This window comes from Mus musculus, chromosome 11 (genome assembly GCF_000001635.26).
Source record: "Mus musculus strain C57BL/6J chromosome 11, GRCm38.p6 C57BL/6J".
Taxonomy (NCBI): domain Eukaryota; kingdom Metazoa; phylum Chordata; class Mammalia; order Rodentia; family Muridae; genus Mus; species Mus musculus.
Genome location: NC_000077.6, coordinates 98,659,240 through 98,677,961, shown reverse-complemented (window position 1 = coordinate 98,677,961; position 18,722 = coordinate 98,659,240). Strand labels below are relative to the sequence as shown.

Genomic DNA, 18,722 nt, shown 5'->3' with positions numbered 1-18,722 from the left:
CACAAGTGGTGCACATATATACACATGCATGTAAGAGGGAAGAGATGATGGAGATGCCTGAGGGATCACGGTGAGAAGGTTCTGCCTGCTGCCATGGCCGATGAATGACTCCGATCCCTGGATCCTAACAGGATGGGAGGAGAAAACCAACTCTCAAAGGTTGTCCCCTGAACTGTGACAGCATACCATGGTGTACATGCTGCCCTCTGCCCCAGTAAATGTGAACAAACAAACAAGACTGGTGACAAAGGTTCAAAGCCAGCGTTGGGCAGAGGGTGATGAGATCCCAGACGTTTAATGAGATTATAATATACAGATGTTTAATGAGATTATAATATACAAGCCAAGCTCATCCACACTCATCCTGAGTTGAGGGTTGAAAACAAAACTGAAGCAGCGGCTCTCAGCCTTCCTAACACTGCGACCCTTTGATCCAGTTCCTCATGCTGTGGTGACCCCCAACCATAGAATTATTTTCATTGTAAATTCATAGCTCCAATTTTGCTCCTGTTAGAAGTCATAATGTAAATATTTGATATGAAGGATATCTGATATGCAACTCCTGTGAGTCATCTGACCTCCCACCGGGGTCGCGACTCACAGGTCAAACCACTGATTTAAAGGTTTAGGTCTTATTCTTGGGTGCCCCCTCCCTCTTCCTCTAATTTATTTATTTATTTATTTATTTATTTTGAGAAAGAACCTCACCTTCATTTTCTACTTAATCAACATGAAATCTATTGTCTTGTTTTCTGCTTGTATCTTAGTCCCCTAGACCTTCCTTTCCTCTCCCAAGCCCTCAGCCAGGGCTGGAGAACATGGGCGCTTTGGTGAGGTCAGGCAGCTTGGATGATCTTTCCAGTGTACAGCAGATGTTCTGGATTCTAACCCTCTGAGCACTGGGAGCATTTTCCAGCAGGCCTGAGGAACAGTGTGGGCAGTAACGTGTATGTATGGATCATGGCTGTTTCTTTACCTGGGACAATTCCCTTAAACAGAAAAACCAGAAGACAGCTTCTTCTAGGATTGACATAGTATTCTCCATTCATTCTTGTAAGACCAGTTTTTTTTTTTTTTTTTTTTTTTTGAGGCACACATGGGAAGGATCAGACTAGGAAATAAATGTGGTTTTGTTGTTTTCAAGACAAGGTTTCTCTGTGTTGCCCTGGCTGTCCTGGAGTTCACTCTGCAGACCAGGCTGGCCTCGAACTTAAGAGATTCACCTGCCTCTGCCTCACACCATAACCACCACCATCACCACCCCAAGCCTCCCCCCAACCCCTCTTAATGAAGTGACTCAAAGTAGTAAGGGTTTGAATGATTCTGTATCTTCAGGATTTAAGCATCAGGAGATGGGCTTAGTGGGTGCTGAGCTGGAGGACAGAAGGAGAGAGATAGATGGTGAGGCAGAAGGAACTTGGAGACTGATTTTTGAGCTGGCATTTCAGTTGTCCTCAGCCTGGAGGCTCTGTAGTGTCTTGCAGTGTTACAGATGGAGCACAGTAAGGCTGGGAAGGCTTTAGGGCAGCAGGCAAAGAAGGTGCATTAGGAATTCTTGCTTAGCAGTTGAAGGAGGGAGAGGCCAGCATAGAGGGCACAAAGGTGGGGGAGCGTGTCCGGATCCCACGTGTACTGGGGGCCTGATCTCTGGACTTCCAGGCCGCTTAGTCCCACCAGTGCTTCTGTTAGGATCAGTTCCTCCTCCCCGAGGGAGGAGAGCAGATCAGGTTGCAGGGGGAAAACACCCTCTTTATCTTGCAGGAAGTTCTTCTCCATGGTGCTTTCAACCTGCAAGGGACCAAAGTGACTGGAAATGGGGAACTGGAAAGCCTTTCTCCCTCCTACCAGAGCAGGCTGAGTACCCTAAGCACCTAGGGAGAGGGGAAGACTTTTCTCAAGGGGAAAGACTGGGGCCTGTGAGCACAGTAGGTCTGCATGTTCCCACAGGTTCTAGCTCTTCCTCTTACACCCCACCCTGCCCTGAACGCCCTCTGGCATCTGTCACTTTTTCTCACCAGCTTCAGTTGCACCGGTAGGATCTTTTTCTCCAAGGATTTTACTAGAAGCTTCTGTTGGGCTTCACTTAGCACTGGAGGGAAAAGCAGAGGAAAAAAAAAAGTGTTGCTGGTAAAGAGGGAACTGCAGACTCCAAATAGTGTTTGCACACTCTGATCAATTAATCCATGCATCCACGCATCTATCTGTCCATCCCACCCTCCATCTGTCCACAGATGAACACCTACTCTATAACATACACCTTTGCTAGCTATTAACTTAAAACAAGTTGTGATTTTTGACTGGGTAAAGTGACACACACCTTTAATCTCAGTATTCTGGAAGGCAGAGCTATATGGACTTTGTGAGTTCGAGGCCAGACTGTTCTACATAGTGAGTTCCAGGCCAACCAGGACTCCATAGTGAGACCTCATCTAAAAAACAACAGCCACCAAAATTCTAATCTTTTGAAGTAGTTTTGGGAGAAGTCATGGGCTTTCTGTTTGTTTTTGAGACAGAATCTCATTCTGTAGCCCAGGGTTAAGTTAGGCACTCTGTACCGAGTGTGGCCTCAGATCTACAGTCATCCTCCTGCCTCAGTTTCCTGAGTGCTGGGACTATAGGCATGAGCTAGCTACCACACTGTGATAGCCATAGCTGAGGGTTTCCTCTGCGCTTGGCATTTGACAGTAAGTCCCGTCACTGACCAACCACTATTTTTCTTTCTGAGACGGGGTCTCACTGTGTAGCTCTGCTCGGCCTGGAACTCACTCTGTAGACCAGGCTGGCCTGAAGTCACAGACATCCTCCTGCCTCTGTCCCTGCAGTGCTGGGATTAAAGGTGTGCCTCGGTCTGCCTAGCTTTCCCCCACTTGTATGTGTGTATATGTTGCGTGTACACTTGAACGTATGCACTTATGTGTTCAAGCACACACAGGTGCATGCCATGGAGGAAGCAGACAACTTTCAGGAGTCGGTCTTCCCACTGTGGGTCTGGGAATTGAATTCCCACTGTCAGGCTTGACAGCAAGCACCTTACTCAGTGAGCCATCTTTTTTTTTTTTTTTTTTGCCTTTTTTGGCTTTTTCGAGACAGGGTTTCTCTGTAAAGCTCTGGCTGTCCTGGAACAAACTTACTTTGTAGACCAGGCCGGCCTTGAACTCAGAAATCCGCCTGCCTCTGCTTCCCAAGTGCTGGGATTAAAGGCGTGGGCCACCACCGCCCAGCTCACTGAGTCATCTTATGACCCTTAAAAAAAGTAGCAAACATCACAGCTTATGTCCAAAGGACTCAGAGGTTTTGTCCTTGAGTGGGAAAATGTGTCGTGCAGAGGTCAGGAGAAAATACAGGCACAAGATCAGAAGAGTAGTGACTGTGAATTAAAGCTAACAGACAGGCAGCAATGTGGAAGTGATGGACTTAGCACCATGCAGAAGGATCGAAAGATGTAGCAAAAAATAAAAATAAAAATGGAAGCTGGGCATGGTGGTGCACGCCTTTAATCCCAGCACTCTGGAGGCAGAGGCAGGTGGATTTCTGAGTTCGAGGCCAGCCTGGTCTACAAAGTGAGTGCCAGGACAGCCAGGGCTACACAGAGAAACCCTGTCTCAAAAAACCAAAAAAATAAAAAATAAATAAAAAAAGGACCAAATGAAACCAATTTGGTGGTGATTTTTGTCTCTCCCTCTGAAATACCTGGATTGAACTCAGGGCCTTGTATATATATACATACACACACACATAGACATACACCATACACATACATATACACACATATATACATACACACACATATATACACACATTATATACACACACATATATACATACATATACACACATAGATATACATACACACAAATATATACACACATACATATACACACATATACACACATACATATATACACACATACAAATACACACACACATACACATATATACATACACACATATACATACACACATAAATATATAAATATACATATATACATACACATACATATATGTACATACACATACATATATACATACACATACATATGTATACATATATACATACACACACACATATATATATATACATATACACACACATACACACACACACACACACACACACACACACACATATACGTACATACACTATAAGCTACCTGGCATCCACTCATTCATTCATTTGGGAATCATTCACACGATTTACTCTTATAACAGAAAGAAACTCGTCTGACTCACTTCTCACTCACCTGTCAGAGCCCCGAGGAAGTAAAGGATGGCGTCCATAGCGTCCTTTGACAGCAGGACATCTTTGGGGAGTGCTTCCAGGGTCACTTCGTGTCCCTTGTCTAGAGCCCCTTCAAGCTGTGAGGAAAACAGGGTGACTAATACTTGCGGTAAAGGTCTAACCTAGCACTTGGCACACAGTAATCTGTGAGCCGAGGCTGACTCTCTCCCACTCCCTGTTTCTTTTGTGTGTGGTCAGGTCCTAGGAAGTGCTGGACTGGTAGGTAGTAGGCTCCTTGGTCCCTGGGTTTTGAGTTCTGGAAAGTACAAGCTGTTATCCAGCAGGGGGCGCCATAGGCTTATGGTACCCTCTGGCCATCAGAGGGCGCGCACCACTTCCGGGAACCCTGTACTGATGCTCTTCTTTCAGGGATAAAAGGGGGCAGTGGTAGTCCAGCAGCCGAAATGAACTTGGGCAGCCTTGGGAAGGACATCTGCTATTTATTCCGCAGCCTTTGGTCACTGTGCCATTGGCAGTTCCCCTCCCCATCTGCAGTGGCTGCCACCACCCACACTTCCCTCCCTCCATACTCCCTGTGCTCTGGACTCTCACCGTCTGCTCAAGGTCCTGGAGCTCTTTCTTCTTTCCTAGGAGATGGCTGAGGGAAGTGAGTAGTGAGCTTCGCCCCACTGGACTTAACTTCTCCACTTCCTGAGTCTCTCGCTGAACCTCTTCCTTTAATGTCTTGAAGTCTTCGTGCATCTCCCCTAGGGGCACAGTTAATGTGTCTGGCACCCTTTCAGCTGATGCCCTCTCACCCTGAACGTTCTGTAGGCTTCGTGACCCCTTCCTCAGGACCCGGTGCCCTGCTTCCAGCTTTTATCTGACTTTTCCTCTTTCCCAAGGGGTGTGGTTAAGAAGTTATGCTAAAGCCTTGTTAGGCAAGATGGAGCAAAGAGGTGGACTAGACCCCCTGCCTTCAACTAACACGACAGTTAATCTCACTACCGTTACCACCACAATCCTGCATCTCGGGATTCATCCTTTATCTGTGCACACTTGACTTCTGGTTTCAGCTACTCCACCCAGACATTTAGGGGAAGCCTGTTTCCCCTTGTTTTGAGTTAGTAGACAAACAATGGCTTTGACATAATGTCAAATTCGTCATAATTTGACGTAATGAAGTGGACATTGGGACTGTTTCAGAGAGCAGTGGGTCTGTATCCATGGACTGTGGCTGTGAGCAGCCTGTCTGTTTAGCGGCCGGAATCCTAAAAGTACATCTACTCTACGTTGGAGGGAATGGCTTCCTGAAAGTGGCTGTAATCCCAAGACCCAGGGCTCAGCCTGTGCCTTTCCCTTCCACTCTAATGCTTTTCTCCCTACCTGTGTAGCAAAGTCTTGAAAAAATTCACAAGGCTCCTTACCAACATCAGATGCCTGGATCACTGAGAAAATAAGAGGTAAATAGAACAATAAGAACACAATCCTTTAGAATGGCAGCCATCCCTAGGGGGAATGGGAGAGCACCTCCCCTCTGAGATCCCAGATGTCTTCAGAATCCTCTTGCTCCAGCCCCGAGACTGGAGGCAGGAATGAACCAGAAGAACTGACACAACGTGAAAAGGGCACTCAGGCTGAACTGGTATCACCCAGCAGCTGGGTGACTCAGCACCAGCTGCCCCAGTTACTGGCAGCAGATACACGCGGAACAGGTTGCAGCTACTGAGGCAGCTGACAACAAAGGTCTGGGGCAGCAGATCTCCTGTGCATTTTGTCTACAGATCTCTCCATCCTATTGTTTTTATTGGAACTGAACTTCTTATTCTTATCCTAACTTCTTAGTGGAAGTTCTGCTGTCGTTGATGGACAGCTCTTTGCTGAGAACTGTCCCACTGTCTTCCCGGTCAGTCCCATGGAGGAGGGAGGAAGACTAAGGTTTTGAACTTAAGTCAAGAAAGTTGTGAAACAAAAGGAACACTTACATATGAACTTCCCTTCTCCTGGCTTTTCTGAAAACACAAAAAGAACATCTGTCAGGACAAACTCTTTGCTGCCTTTCACTAAAGCCAGTGGCTAAGACAGTCTCATGACAGCACTATGAAAACATGGAGATTCTGTGAGCACACCCACCCATACAACTTTGGAACACACCCCGTCTCCAAATCGCTCTGTTTCTGGCTGTGCTTCAGCCCCTATCTCTTTGTTCCTCTGGGCTGTGTTTTTATCCCATACCTCTATCTGTCTGAGGACCCAGGAAACAGGAGCAGATGCTCTGTTGGTAGATTATAGGAGCTGCTGCTATTTTAGAGTGGGGGACCTTTACCTGATATCATCTGAGCAGGAGATGTGGGGAGCCTGTAAGCCGTGCACCTACCTCCAGGAGGGAAGGTTTGCATGCTGTCATTGCAAATGTGTGGAATGCCTGTAAGGGACAAGACAAGGCATCAGGAGGTCATCACCAGCTTGCCACACCCTTTTTTCTTCAGCCTCAAACCCCAAGCTCCTCAAATGCCCCATCTAATTTTTTACCTGACCTTCACTGTTGGAAGCTGTAAGCTCTTCCCTTCAATAGCACTGCCCCCCACACACCATCACCAAGCCAGTGCTGGTGTTAGGATCTGTCTTCTCCTTGGGCTTCTGGAGGCCAGAGGCTGTGCTCATTTGGCTTTTGGGTCACTCGCCACAGCTTCCCCAGTGCCACCATAGACACCTGGAACTCAGGTCTCCTTCATCTAGAGCAACCTTGGTTCTGTCTCCAGCAATGGGCAATATAAGATGCTGCTCCCCCCACCCCATCCCCTCACACGGCAAGAGAGGACCAGGATGCCACTGCACGGATGCAGCCATCCCTTATCTTGAGGAGAGAACATGTTGGTCTCTGCTCACCCCACTCATCTTTGCCGTTGACCATCAGTTGTCTCACTCGATAGGCCAGAACACAGCCCTTGGGGATGGTTACAGCCTCCTTGTGGTTCACGGATCCCTAGGATTACACAATGAGAGTCTGTGAGTTCTCTGAGATCCATTAGCAAGAGGAGCAGGATGCAGGTACAGGGCTAGGTCTGGCAGTCTTTGAGAACACAAGCAGTTGGAAACCCTTCAGTAGGATCTCCAGTTGACTTTCTCTGTGCTCTGAACTTATGGCCCTTGAAGCTTTCCCATTCATTTCTTTTAAAAAAATATATACATTCATTTATTTATTTTATGTATAAGAGTACACTGTCGTTGTCTTTAGACACACCAGAAGAGGGCATCGGACCCCATTACAGATGGTTGTAAGCCACCATGTGGTTGCTGAGAATTGAACTCAACTTCTGCAAGAGCGGTCAGTGCTCTTAACCACTAAGCCATCTCTCCAGCCCCCTTCCCATTCATTTCTAGTGATCACCCCCTAACAAGCTATGCCTGCTTCTGGATTGGACAGCAGAGGAACTGGACAGACCTGCTCTAGCACCTGCCTGTGGATCATCCTGCCCCACAACCCAGGTTCCTCCTTCCTCCACACCAGCTGCCCCATTCTTATCTCATTCAGGAAGTCTTCCCCTGGCTCCCAATCCCATACCTTTCCTCTTGAACATACTCACTAGATGTATGTATAGATTATAAGAGATGCACTTATTTCTACCGGGCTTTACCTGTGCGACTCATCTATAAGTAAGGACATTCTGAAAGCAGGAAACTGCCCTCTTCCTGGGATCTTACCAGGTAGTCCAGACTGACCTTGAACCCGTGACTCTCCTGCCTCTGCCTTCAGAGTGCTGGGATTACTAGTGTGCACCACCATACCAGGCAGGAGAGCGGGGCAGGGGTGAGGACAAATCCTGTATCACTTAACTTGCTCTGTGTTGTCAGTGGCCTATGGAGACCTGGTCTGCTGGGTACCACTGAGCAAAGGACAGTGCGGTGTGGTCTGTCTCTTTCTCTTTCTATCTATCTGTGTCTGTGTATAGCAAACCTGTAGTCCCAGTGGGGCAAAGAAGGGGAGAGAGAAGCAGCCCTCTGCCTTGCCGGCTCGCTCCAGAGTGACTTCCTGTAGGGTTTCCACCACCTCCATCACCACATAGAGGTTCTCCCCGCGTTCCCGCATCTCCTTCAGGAATGGGTGGTCTGCTGACAGTTTCCTAAGGCAAGAGATACAGTGAGACACCACCTTCAGCATTTCCTCTCCAGGGCCACCACCTGTGCTTTGTACTATTTTATTTTGAGACAGGGTCCCCTCTGTACAGCCATGGCTGTCATGTGTAGACCAGGGCTGCCCTTGAACTCACAGAGATCCACCTGTCTTTGCCTCTCAAGCACTGGGACCAAAGGTGTGCGCCATTATGCCCCTCAGTGTCTGCTTTTTTTATTTTTATTTTATTTTATTTTATTTATTTATTTTAGTGTCTTCTTTTTCAATCTGTCAATCCTAGACAGTATGGTGCCAGGGAAGGCATGAAGGCTCAGATCCGGCCACAATGCAAACTCAGACTTCTGCTTCCTGGTAGGGCAGCAGCTTTGAGTCTGAGTTGCCTCATCTATAAAACAGAGATGACGCCAACTACCTCCCAGGGTGCTGAGATAAACTGTGCAAACAGCTGGAGGCTCATCACCTGGCATCTCCACTTCCTCCTCCCCTTTGCTTCTGTATGAAAACACATCTCTGTCCTTACAGCATCTGCTTTTATTCCTGAGTTCTCCCTCAAGTCACTGCCCTATTTCTCTCCTTCACCTACTGGCAAATGTCTCAAATTGGGGTGAACCATACTCATGGTTTGTGTGTTCATCACCCCATTGGAATCTCACTCTGCTGAAATCACAGTGACCCCCTCCCCCACTCACTAAACTGAGTGATCCCCCTAAATGTGGATCACACTGGATCTTCTGCCCTTCTGTGCCTTCCTGCCTTATCTTGGCTCCCAATTGCACGCTGCTTCTGCTCCTGTCTTTCTGGCTCCTAAACCATGTACATACCACGGACTCCCTTTTCCAGCTGATTTAGAACCTTAATATTTTATGTCCTCTGAGATTTTGGTGTCTGTGTGTGTGTGTGTGAGAGAGAGAGAGACAGAAACAGAGAGACGGAGAGAGAGACAGAGACACAGAGAGAGACAGACAGACAGAGAGAGACAGAGAGAGAGAGACAGAGACAGACAGAGAGACAGAGAGAGAGGGGAGTGTGTGTGATGTATATGTGTGTGCATGAGCGTGTGGGGAGCATGCAGAAGAAAGCATCAGACCCCCTGGAGCTGGAGTTACTGGTGCTGTGAGCTCACTAATGTGTGATGTGAGACCTGGGAACTGAACTCGGGTCCTCTGCAAAAGCAGTAAATGCTCTTAGCCACTAAGCCACCTCTCTGGTCCCTGAGATTCTGTTTTTATGCCTCCTCTCTCTGAGCGTTCTCCAGCTTCCTCATCCCCTCCCCGCACCTGATTCCTAGCATCTTAGTCTGGATCTTGCTGACCCCCACGTGTGCGTCTTTACCCTGAGCTCTCTGAAGTTCCAGCCCCCTTTCCTGCTATCCATTGAACAGTACTCCAGCTCCGTTGTGAAAGGAGCTGACAACCGTCCCCACGTAACTACCTGTCACTAGCCTTCCTGTTTGTCACCTTTAATGTCTTGTAATGACACAACCTAGGTCAAGACTCAGAGTCAGTCATCTTTAACAAATCTGTCACCCTGCAATCAGCTGCTGAGTTTAACCCAGTTCATCATCCTTTGCAATAAGCCTGGTGCCCACTCCTCCCTGCATCCCGGCCACGCCTCCCTGCATCCCGGCCACGCCTCCCTGCATCCCGGCCACGCCTCCCAGCTCTTGTCCTTATTTTAATTCTCTGATGGATAGCGGGACAGTGTGTTTCTGTCCACCTTCCTCTCTCTAATGCACTTCTTCCATCTGGTCAAGTCAGTCACGGACACACATCAGAGCAGCATCAGGGAATCGGGCTCTCCCTGGCGCCTACTTGTTGGGCTCCTTTTCCTGTTTCTGGCTCCCACCTGCTCTGGGTCTACCCTCCATTTGTCCCTCCTTTGCATCTGTGTGCTGGCTAGTTCATGATTCCTATTGGTGTTGAGACATCTCACCTGTATGTCTCTGTAAGGCCCTTCTCCTTTCCCTGCATGACCAACTATACCCATCATTCAAGGCTAAACCCAAGACCACTGCTGCGTGAGATTTGCCTCACACCCCCAGCCAGAAAAAGCCCCCTTGCAAGTCCAGCCAAATGTTTGCCATGCACCCATTGCCTCTCGAATTGGATAGCTACTCTTTTTGTTCTTGGTTTTCAAGACAGGGTTTCTCTGTGTAACCCTGGCTGTCCAGGAGTTCACTTTGTAGACTAGGCTGGTCTCAAACTCAGAGATTCTCCTCCATCTGCCTCCCAAGGGTTGGGATAAAGGCATGGGCCACCACTGCCCAACTGGATAATTACTCTTGGGAATTGAACTCAGGGCCTCAGGAAGAGCAGCCAGTGCTCTTAACCTCTGAGCCATCTCTCCAGCCCCGGATAATTACTCCTACATGGTAGTTTTCACCCTCCTACACCTCAAGGTTCTTGGATGTAGACATTCTAGGTACACTAGCACGTAGTAGGGTGCTTTACACTCAGTGAAAACTGTAAATGTTTACTGGGTGACTTGTCAATTCCTTCCTCTTCCGGCCCCTCAAGTCCTCGCCTGCTTCTTTCAACCACTACTTAATTATTTAAAAGTCAGCCCAGACTCGTGCCAGAGCCTTGTATGAACACCGGTTCTGCCACACCCCTTGTCTGCTGGGGCAGTGTTCCCTAGGTGTATGGATGGAGCCAGTCTGAAGCTTGTTTTGTGGGAACAGAGCGCCGGACACAGTCTCTGTAAGGAACAGTTGCTACAAACTTCTGACTTTTTTCCATTGCATTTCAGTCTTAGGATTGAGAGAATGTTAGGACCTGTCCTCCATTCCCATCACGCTATAGAGAAGACAACTGAGGCTCCTCACCACTGTGCTTTCTGTCCACCCCAGGGAGTATTCTCTTCAGGGATTGGTAACGGCCAGGGTGAGGGGGTCTACCCTTCCACAGGTGACTCAAAGCATCATCCACACACTGCCTAACCTCATCCTGGCAGCCCCTCAGCCTCGTCCTCTCTCACCTCTCCTTGTGCAAGTTCTCCAGAGCCGTGGGAGCCACGCTGAGCGTCTGCACCTCCAGTGTGCTGCTCCGTGACAGACCCGCAGTCCCCTTTACCTTCACTGTCTTTGGCACATCCACATCTCCCTCTACTCGAGCATCCAGCATATTCTTAAAGCTAAAGTTGCCACTGTCTGTCGGATCTGTGGGAGGGAAAAGACAGAAGTAGCTGAGCTGAGAGGTACCCCCACTCATCAGCACCCCCAGAGAGAACTCTGGGCTTGGTGACCCCTAACCATATCAGTGGGGAGAGCTTGAGAATCTTCCCTGTGGTCAGGATGGCTGGCCCTGGCCTCACAGCTCTGGGTGAGAGGCTGACCTGAGGGGGAGCTGCCCGGCTCCAGCACATCCAGGAGAGTGTAGTCGGTGTGCACATAGCGGGCTCCCCAGAACAGTGTGCTCTTCCTCTTCCTCAGCACCAGGCAGAAGGGATGGAAGCGTTTGAAGTCGATGAGGCTGTCTAGGGGTGTCAGATCCCCTCGAGGGTTCAGCTGTCTAGCCAGGGCCCGGGTGACATTCTCAAACATAGTCATTGTCTCTGTGGAGAAAGAGATGGACAATGTCCAGGCAGCCGCTGGGGTCGTCAAGACCTGGTAAGGACTTTGTAAGAGGCTGTCACCAGGCTTCACTCCTAGAGTAGAGGGGAGACAATTAGAGCATCTGGATGTTGGATTTGGAAGGAGCCCACGGAGTCCTTCTTTTGTGATGGACAATCCCGAGCTCTAGAGTTCACATGGCTGACACAAGATGCCGGCTTTTCCCTTTGCCAAGGGCTCTTTTCTCATTCCATGTTCACTTCTTCACAGAACAGAGCCCAGTTAGAGTCTGTCATCAGCAAGGGAAGGGAAGTGTCCTGTCACACTAAGGGACAGTTGAAACTAGGACCTGTGGACACTAGGGAAAGAAGCAACCGCACTGGGCCCAGGAGCCTGGGCAGTCAGAGCTGGGCAGCTTCCCCAGTTGCCCTTTCCTTGGCAAGGCTACACTTGTTTGCACCCTCCATTTCCTTCCCACCCACCTCCTAGCAACACCAGTATAAGTGGGCAAATTTCCTAGTTCCTCTCTCCCAACTACTTCTTTGCCTTTGTTAGTTCTGCTTACGATATATCCCCTTTCCAATAGAAAGAATTCGTATTTGTCCTATAAGACTCAACTGAAGGACTGGAGAGATGGCTCAGCAGTTAAGAGCACAGACTGCTCTTCTGGAGGTCCTGAGTTCAAATCCCAGCAACCACGTGGTGGCTCACAACCATCCATAATGAGATCTGAGCTACAGTGTACTTATAATCAATCAATCAATCAATCAATCAATCAATCAATCTTTGGACTCTGAGCAAGCAGGACTGGAGTAAGAAGGAAAAAAAAAGACTCAACTCATGTCACCTGCTCACCCCTTTACTCCTTTGGGCATTTTGGTGACTCTGCCTGCATTCCCAAGGCATCTTGTATATCCACTTCTGAAACACCTGCTAATTCATCTTGTTACCATCCATCTGTTCACCTGACTGCCTTGCCTACTCAACTGTGACTTTCCTGAGGGCAGGAAATGGGCCTGAGTCACCTCTACAGCATCAGCACCATGTCTGGTAGAAACAAGGATAGAAAGAGTGAGCTTGGTCCTGGGAGACATGCTGGAGGGAGAGGGACCAAGAGGATGTGGGGCCTGCAAGGATCACAAGTTTGACAGTTTAGGACTCTGTCTTTGAAGTCGAGGTATCTCACCTGGGGATCCAGGAGACACACCCAGGTTTTCCTGGTGGGTGGAAGAGATCAGACACATCAGCTAGCCTCCATGGGCCTCACCTTTCTGTAGTACTTGACAGAGGCAGGGAAACAGGAAGGAGCACACAGAGATGTTGGGGCCATCCTGCCATCTACAATATACTTTCCAGCCCTTGTTCCTGGAAGGGTTGGGATGGCCTATGTCCCTCCAGAGACCAACTGAGTGTACCTAGAAGGACCTACCCTTCACCAGAGTGGCACTCAAAGGGCTGCCTCTCTTCTCTCTAAGGCCTACTATGAGTCCTACCCCCAGTAAAATGCAGGGAGATTTATGGCCATGATAAAGGATAAGAAATCCCATGCCCATTTGGCCCCAACCTTCCCCTGGTTCCCCAGAATGTCCCCCTGCCTCCTCAGCCATCATTGATCTTACCAGGGAAGGGTGATGCTGGATCCTGTCTGGCAGCTGGTGTGTGGTGAGGAACCAGAGCTCGTTCTGTCTATAGGGTGAGGGAATGACTGGCTGTCCTTTATCAGGACTGGCTGCTTTATGCCTCCATGGAGGCGGGGATGTAAGCTCCCACAGACCCCGCCTCCCACAATGACCCCACCCCTTTTTGTTCCACTTCCAGGAGAACAGCATCAACCTGTTTGAAGTGCCCCGCCTCAGGTCCTGTGGGGGTGGGTAAAAAGATGCCAGGCAGGTGTCTGTGTTGCTGGGGCTGAGACAGAAAGAAGGGGGACTGAAAGTTTGCTTATAGACTGGGGAGGAAGGGAGGCAGTGGGAATTGGCTGTGTGCGTGTGTGTATGCACTTATGCTTATTTGTGTGTGAGTGTGCATGTGAGTGTGTGTGTGTGTACTCATGCATGCGTGTAATTGTGTGCAGGGGTGATACAGGGTGGATCACTGCCCTGATGTCATCTGGAAGCACCTGCCATTCATCTGAGGCCTTGTGGAAATGATAAGTGATAAGAAATCCTGTATGTTCAGGGACTACAGGCAGCAGAGCAGCTGAAAATCTGCCCTTCAACTTTGTATGCATCAGCCTGCTGATTCTTACCTCTCTCTATGTGTATATGTGCCTTGGCTACACATGCATAACTTGGTACCAGTATGCACAGAAGTCTGAGGAGGCAGGATAGAGTGAGCTCATATGGCCTTCTATAATTTGGAAGCATCTCTAAGTATATGGAATATATGCTCACACACAGGCAGAGGTGGATCTCAGCGGTGAGATGACGGACAGCCCAGGATGTATGCTGTGGGCGTTCAGCTGTCTCCCTGTAGGTCATTCAGGAACTTTCTCTCTCTCTCTCTCTCTCTCTCTCTCTCTCTCTCTCTCTCTCTCTCTCTCTCTCTCTCTCTCTCTCTCATGTTAGTGCACTGCTGCTCTCTTCAGACATACCAGAAGAGGACTACATATTCTATTACTGATGGTTGTGAGCCACCATGTGGTTGCTGGGATTTGAATTCAGGACCTCTGGAGGAGCAGTCAGTGCTCTTAACCTCTGAGCCATCTCTCCAGCCCCCATTATCTTATTAAAGTTGCTCCTTGGAAATCACTTAAAAGAGGATTCTACACACACAGGCAGGTCTCTAAATTACAATTTATGTGATTTACTGCAAGGCCATATGAAGAAGCAGTTTCCTGGAGATTTCCTTAGGGACTGGTAGGAGTGAGGAAAGAGTCTCACACTCTGCAAAAATATCTTTAAAACTTTATTACTTTACTTTCTCAGAATCCTTCCACACTTTGTTCTGCCTCTCTGGTCCCCATCCTTCACCCCTTTTCTTTCCTCCATTCCCTTCCACTTCTCACCTGGCACAGCTATCAGCATCTTAGACAGACAGCTCTAGCTCCTGTTTGCTGTCAGGTGCCCATCCCCCTTAGGAAAGGTGGAGTTGGGTTCTTGGGTGTGTGGGATGGTTTTGTTATATGACAGTACAAGTGCAGAAGTGTGGTATTTGTGTTATACAAATCTGTTTTTCCTTTCCCCCTAGTTTTCTGTCTCTGTTTCTTTAAACCACTACAATGTAGGGCATCTGAAATCTTGTATATATAGTCCAGAGGTTGTGTGAACACCTTAATTAGCTCTGCAAAGGTGGCCCAACCAACCATTACCTCGGTCAGACATTTGGAAGTCTCTTCCTAGAGTGTGCCTTCCTCTGGCGTGTGATGACCAAGGTTTCTTGTCTCATTCGTCTTTGAAAGATCTGTGGAGCAGCAGCTGAGCACAGTCACACGGGAGTCTGTTTTTCCTGAAAGCCCCAAGTCTCCCGATCGGTTCTTTCCTCTGACCTGGCATCAGCTTCTCTTGGCGTCCTTCCTCCATGCAGATCTCTCTCCAGCCTGATGTCATTCTGCTTGTCCTGCCTCCACCTCATTTCTGTCTTATTGCCCCATTTCCCCAACCTGACTAATGGGATTCCAAGGACCGGGCTTAGAGGGCTCAAAGAAGGAAGGAGGAGGAAATGAGACTATGTTTAGGCGTGTCCCTGGGCTGTTGGACTTCACATGCAGATGCCCTGGCCTTTTTACATCCCAGAACTCCTCGAGGGAGTTTACTTATTATCAGAGCTGGTGTGTGTATGTGTGCGCATGCACATGTGAGTGTGTGTGAGTGTGTGTGCTCGAGAGAGTGTGTGTGTTGTGGATAGTTACACGAGTCATGATGCACTTGTGAAAGTCAGGACAACTTTGGAGTCAAGTACCTCCTTCCACCTTTATGTTGGATCCAGAAAGTGAACTCAGGTCATCTGGGCCACTCTTATGTTCAGGGGAATACAGGTAAGAATTTAAATTGTAAGAAAAAAAAATATGGCCGGGCGTGGTGGCACACGCCTTTAATCCCAGCACTTGGGAGGCAGAGGCAGGCGGATTTCTGAGTTCGAGGCCAACCTGGTCTACAAAGTGAGTTCCAGGACAGCCAGGGCTACACAGAGAAACCCTGTCTGGAAAAACAAACAAAAGAAAAAAAAAAAGAAAAAATATAAATTTGGCTAATCTGTGAGAATTCTTTGTGTGTGTGTGTTTTGAATCTATGTAGCCAAGGGTGACCTTGAACATACAATTCTTTTGCCTCTGTGTTTTGAGTTTTGGGGTTGCATTTGAGTTGGCTACAGCTGGCTCTGTAAGAACTTTTTTTAAAAAAAGATTTATTTGTTTATTTTATGTATATGAGTACACTGTAGCTGTCCTCAGACACACCAGAAGATGGCATCAGATCCCATCACTGGTGGTTGTGAGCAACCATGTGGCCACTGGGATCGGAACTCTGGACCATCAGAAGGGCAGCCAGCACTCCTACCCACTGAGCCACCTCGCCAGCCCTGTGTAAGAACTTTTAAATTCTTATTTTTCATTTATCTTCATTTTATGTGTGTGTTTACTTGCATGTATTTAAGTGTGACAAGAAGACAGTGTCAGAGCCCCTGCATCTGTAGTTATAGGTAGTTAGATGCCACCATGTGTATGCTGGGAGCTAAACCTTGGTCCTCTTCAGATTTTTTGTTTGTTTGTTTGTTCATTTATCTATATTTTTGTATATGCGTATACTGTCCCTGTCTTTAGACACACAAGAAGAGGGCATCAGATCCAACTACAGATGGTTGTGAGTCACCATGTAGTTGCTGAGAATTGAACTCAGGACCTCTGGAAGAGCAGCAGTCAGTGCTCTTAACCGCTGAGCTATCTCGCTGGCCGTTATTTATTTTGTTTGTTAGCTTTCCAAGGCAGGGTTTCTCTGAGTAGCCCTGGCTGTGCTGGAACTCACTCTGTAGAGAAGGCTGGCCTTGGCTTTAACTATATATATATATGTCTGCAGGTGTGTGTAGGTGCTTATGTAGGACAGGAGTGTGGAGTCCCCTGGAGCTGGAGTTAGATAGGTAGTAAGCTGCCTAACATGAACTGAGCCATCGTCCTGCTCCTGTAAGAATTCCTGATGTCAGGCTAGAGACCTGAGGGAGGGAGAGGACGATAAAATAAAAACCAAACAAACCCAGAAAACTTTTGAAGTGAATTAAAGTGACTTAACTCTAAACTGAAATATGTTGTGGGAGTGGTGCTGCAGTTGGTTGTAGGTTTTGATCTTTATCTCCCCCTGGTGGTCAGTCTATGTAAGTGCTAGCAGATGCTCATCCCTGATTCTCTGACTCTGTATGCAAATGTGAGTGCGTGTGCGTGTGCGTGTGTGTGTGTGTGTGTATGCGTGCACACATAGAACATGGAAATGAGAAAAGGAGGAAGAACCCAGCTTCATGCTCTTTAGCAATCTTAATGCCTCTTTATGCCACAGAGCTCTCTGAGAACCAAAGCAGACGCCAAGACAAAGCTGTCTTTCCTTAACTTGCTTTTCCTTTTATTGCTGCTGACTTTTCCCTTTGGAAGGGGTCAGGATAAAGAAAGGAAGGTGGACAGAGAGAGTCTGGATGGGAGTCGCTGATCCTGGCAAGAATGGGAACTCTGGTGTCTGGAAGTCAGGGGACAGAGCAGAGTGTGTTGTGGGTTGCTGGGCAGCTGAGGGCAGCTGAGGGCAGCGACTCCTCACACAGACACATTCCCAGACTCTCTTAAGCAAAAGAAGGAAAAGAGGTTGGAGGGAAAGGCTAGGGCAAGAGGAAGCTGCTTTGTAGCTCACACTGGAGGCTCAGGTTCCTGGCTTGCTTCTGCACCTCTCCTCTCCTCCCCTCTTCCTTTTCTCTCCCCTCCCCATGTCTCTCCCCTCTTCTCCTCTCCTCCCCTCTCCCCTAATATATAGTGTTGGCTGGTCTTAAACTCACAACTCCCCTGCCTCAGCCACTTGGGTGCTGGGATTATAGTACCCCACCATACCTGTTTGCTGTTTTCCCTCTTTTCTTTCCTCTCCCTTATCCTCTCCCCTTCCCAACTCTTACCCATCTGACATGCGGATAGAAACACAGAGACTACTGTTAGCCTCAGTACTAACTCCTAGAAGCCTCTTCTGTCAGCTGGCCCCAGGACCTTCTTGAGCACCTGAGGATGTGGTGGTGACAGGTGTCAGAGCTCCTTGTCCACCATGTGGCTGGTGTTAGAGGCACAGCCTCCTCAGCTGGGATGTCTAGACCTGCCTTTTAGGACATAGCTTCCAGATCCTTGCTGAAGAGACTGGGTCCCAGGTAAGGAAAGCTTGGAATCCAAACTCCCCAAGGCCTAGCACCAGGCTGCACTTTCCCTAACCACAGTTGCAACAAGATAAAACATCTGAAGGGTGGTTATGGTTGACCCGTGCACAAAACATAGAGATATACTAGGGACCGCAGACCTATGACAAGGCTCTTGGCTTTGGGTATTGTCTTAGTTAGGGTTTTACTGCTATGAACAGACACCATGACCAAGGCAAGTCTTATTAAAAAAAAAAACATTTAATTGAGGCTGGCTTACAGTTTCAGAGGTTCAGCCCATTATCATCAAGGTGGGAGCATGGCAGCATCCAGGTAGGCATGGCATGTCGCAGGCAGAGCTGAGAGTTCCACGTCTTCATTCAAAGGCTGCTACTGGAAGACTGACTTCCAGGTAACTAGGGTGAGGATCTTATGCCCACACCCACAGTGATACACCCATTCCAACCAGTTCACACCTATTCCAACAAGGTCACACCTCCAGATGGTGC

The 18,722-nt window shown here is 48.3% G+C and overlaps 1 protein-coding gene across 2 annotated transcripts; it reads right to left on the bottom strand.

The window, feature by feature from the left end:
• Nucleotides 1-253: 253 nt before the first annotated feature.
• On the bottom strand, nucleotides 254-13,625 carry Gsdma (gasdermin A). Of its 2 annotated transcripts, none has more exons than NM_021347.4 (12): nucleotides 13,524-13,611; nucleotides 11,688-11,906; nucleotides 11,331-11,511; nucleotides 8,178-8,343; nucleotides 7,109-7,205; nucleotides 6,597-6,644; nucleotides 6,205-6,231; nucleotides 5,647-5,667; nucleotides 4,832-4,986; nucleotides 4,242-4,356; nucleotides 2,016-2,089; nucleotides 254-1,788 (listed from the first exon to the last, which is right to left on the bottom strand). In NM_021347.4, the coding sequence occupies exons 2-12, from the start codon at nucleotides 11,899-11,901 to the stop codon at nucleotides 1,546-1,548; spliced, it is 1,341 nt and encodes a 446-aa protein (NP_067322.1). In that variant the 5' UTR covers nucleotides 11,902-11,906; nucleotides 13,524-13,611; the 3' UTR covers nucleotides 254-1,545. The 2 variants fall into 2 exon arrangements, with proteins under 2 accessions (NP_067322.1, XP_006533913.1); XM_006533850.1 differs by having other exon boundaries at nucleotides 1,307-1,788; nucleotides 6,546-6,644; nucleotides 13,524-13,625.
• Between the last annotated feature and the right edge of the window lie 5,097 nt (nucleotides 13,626-18,722).

Coding starts and splice junctions, on each gene's coding strand:
- Gsdma (XM_006533850.1), bottom strand. CDS start 11,901: ATGACTATGTTTGAGAATGTCACCCGGGCCCTGGCTAGACAGCTGAAC. Junction 6,645..7,108: donor CAACGGCAAAGATGAGTGGG/GTGAGCAGAGAC, acceptor TGTCCCTTACAG/GCATTCCACACATTTGCAAT. Junction 4,987..5,646: donor GATCCAGGCATCTGATGTTG/GTAAGGAGCCTT, acceptor CTGTGCCCCTAG/GGGAGATGCACGAAGACTTC.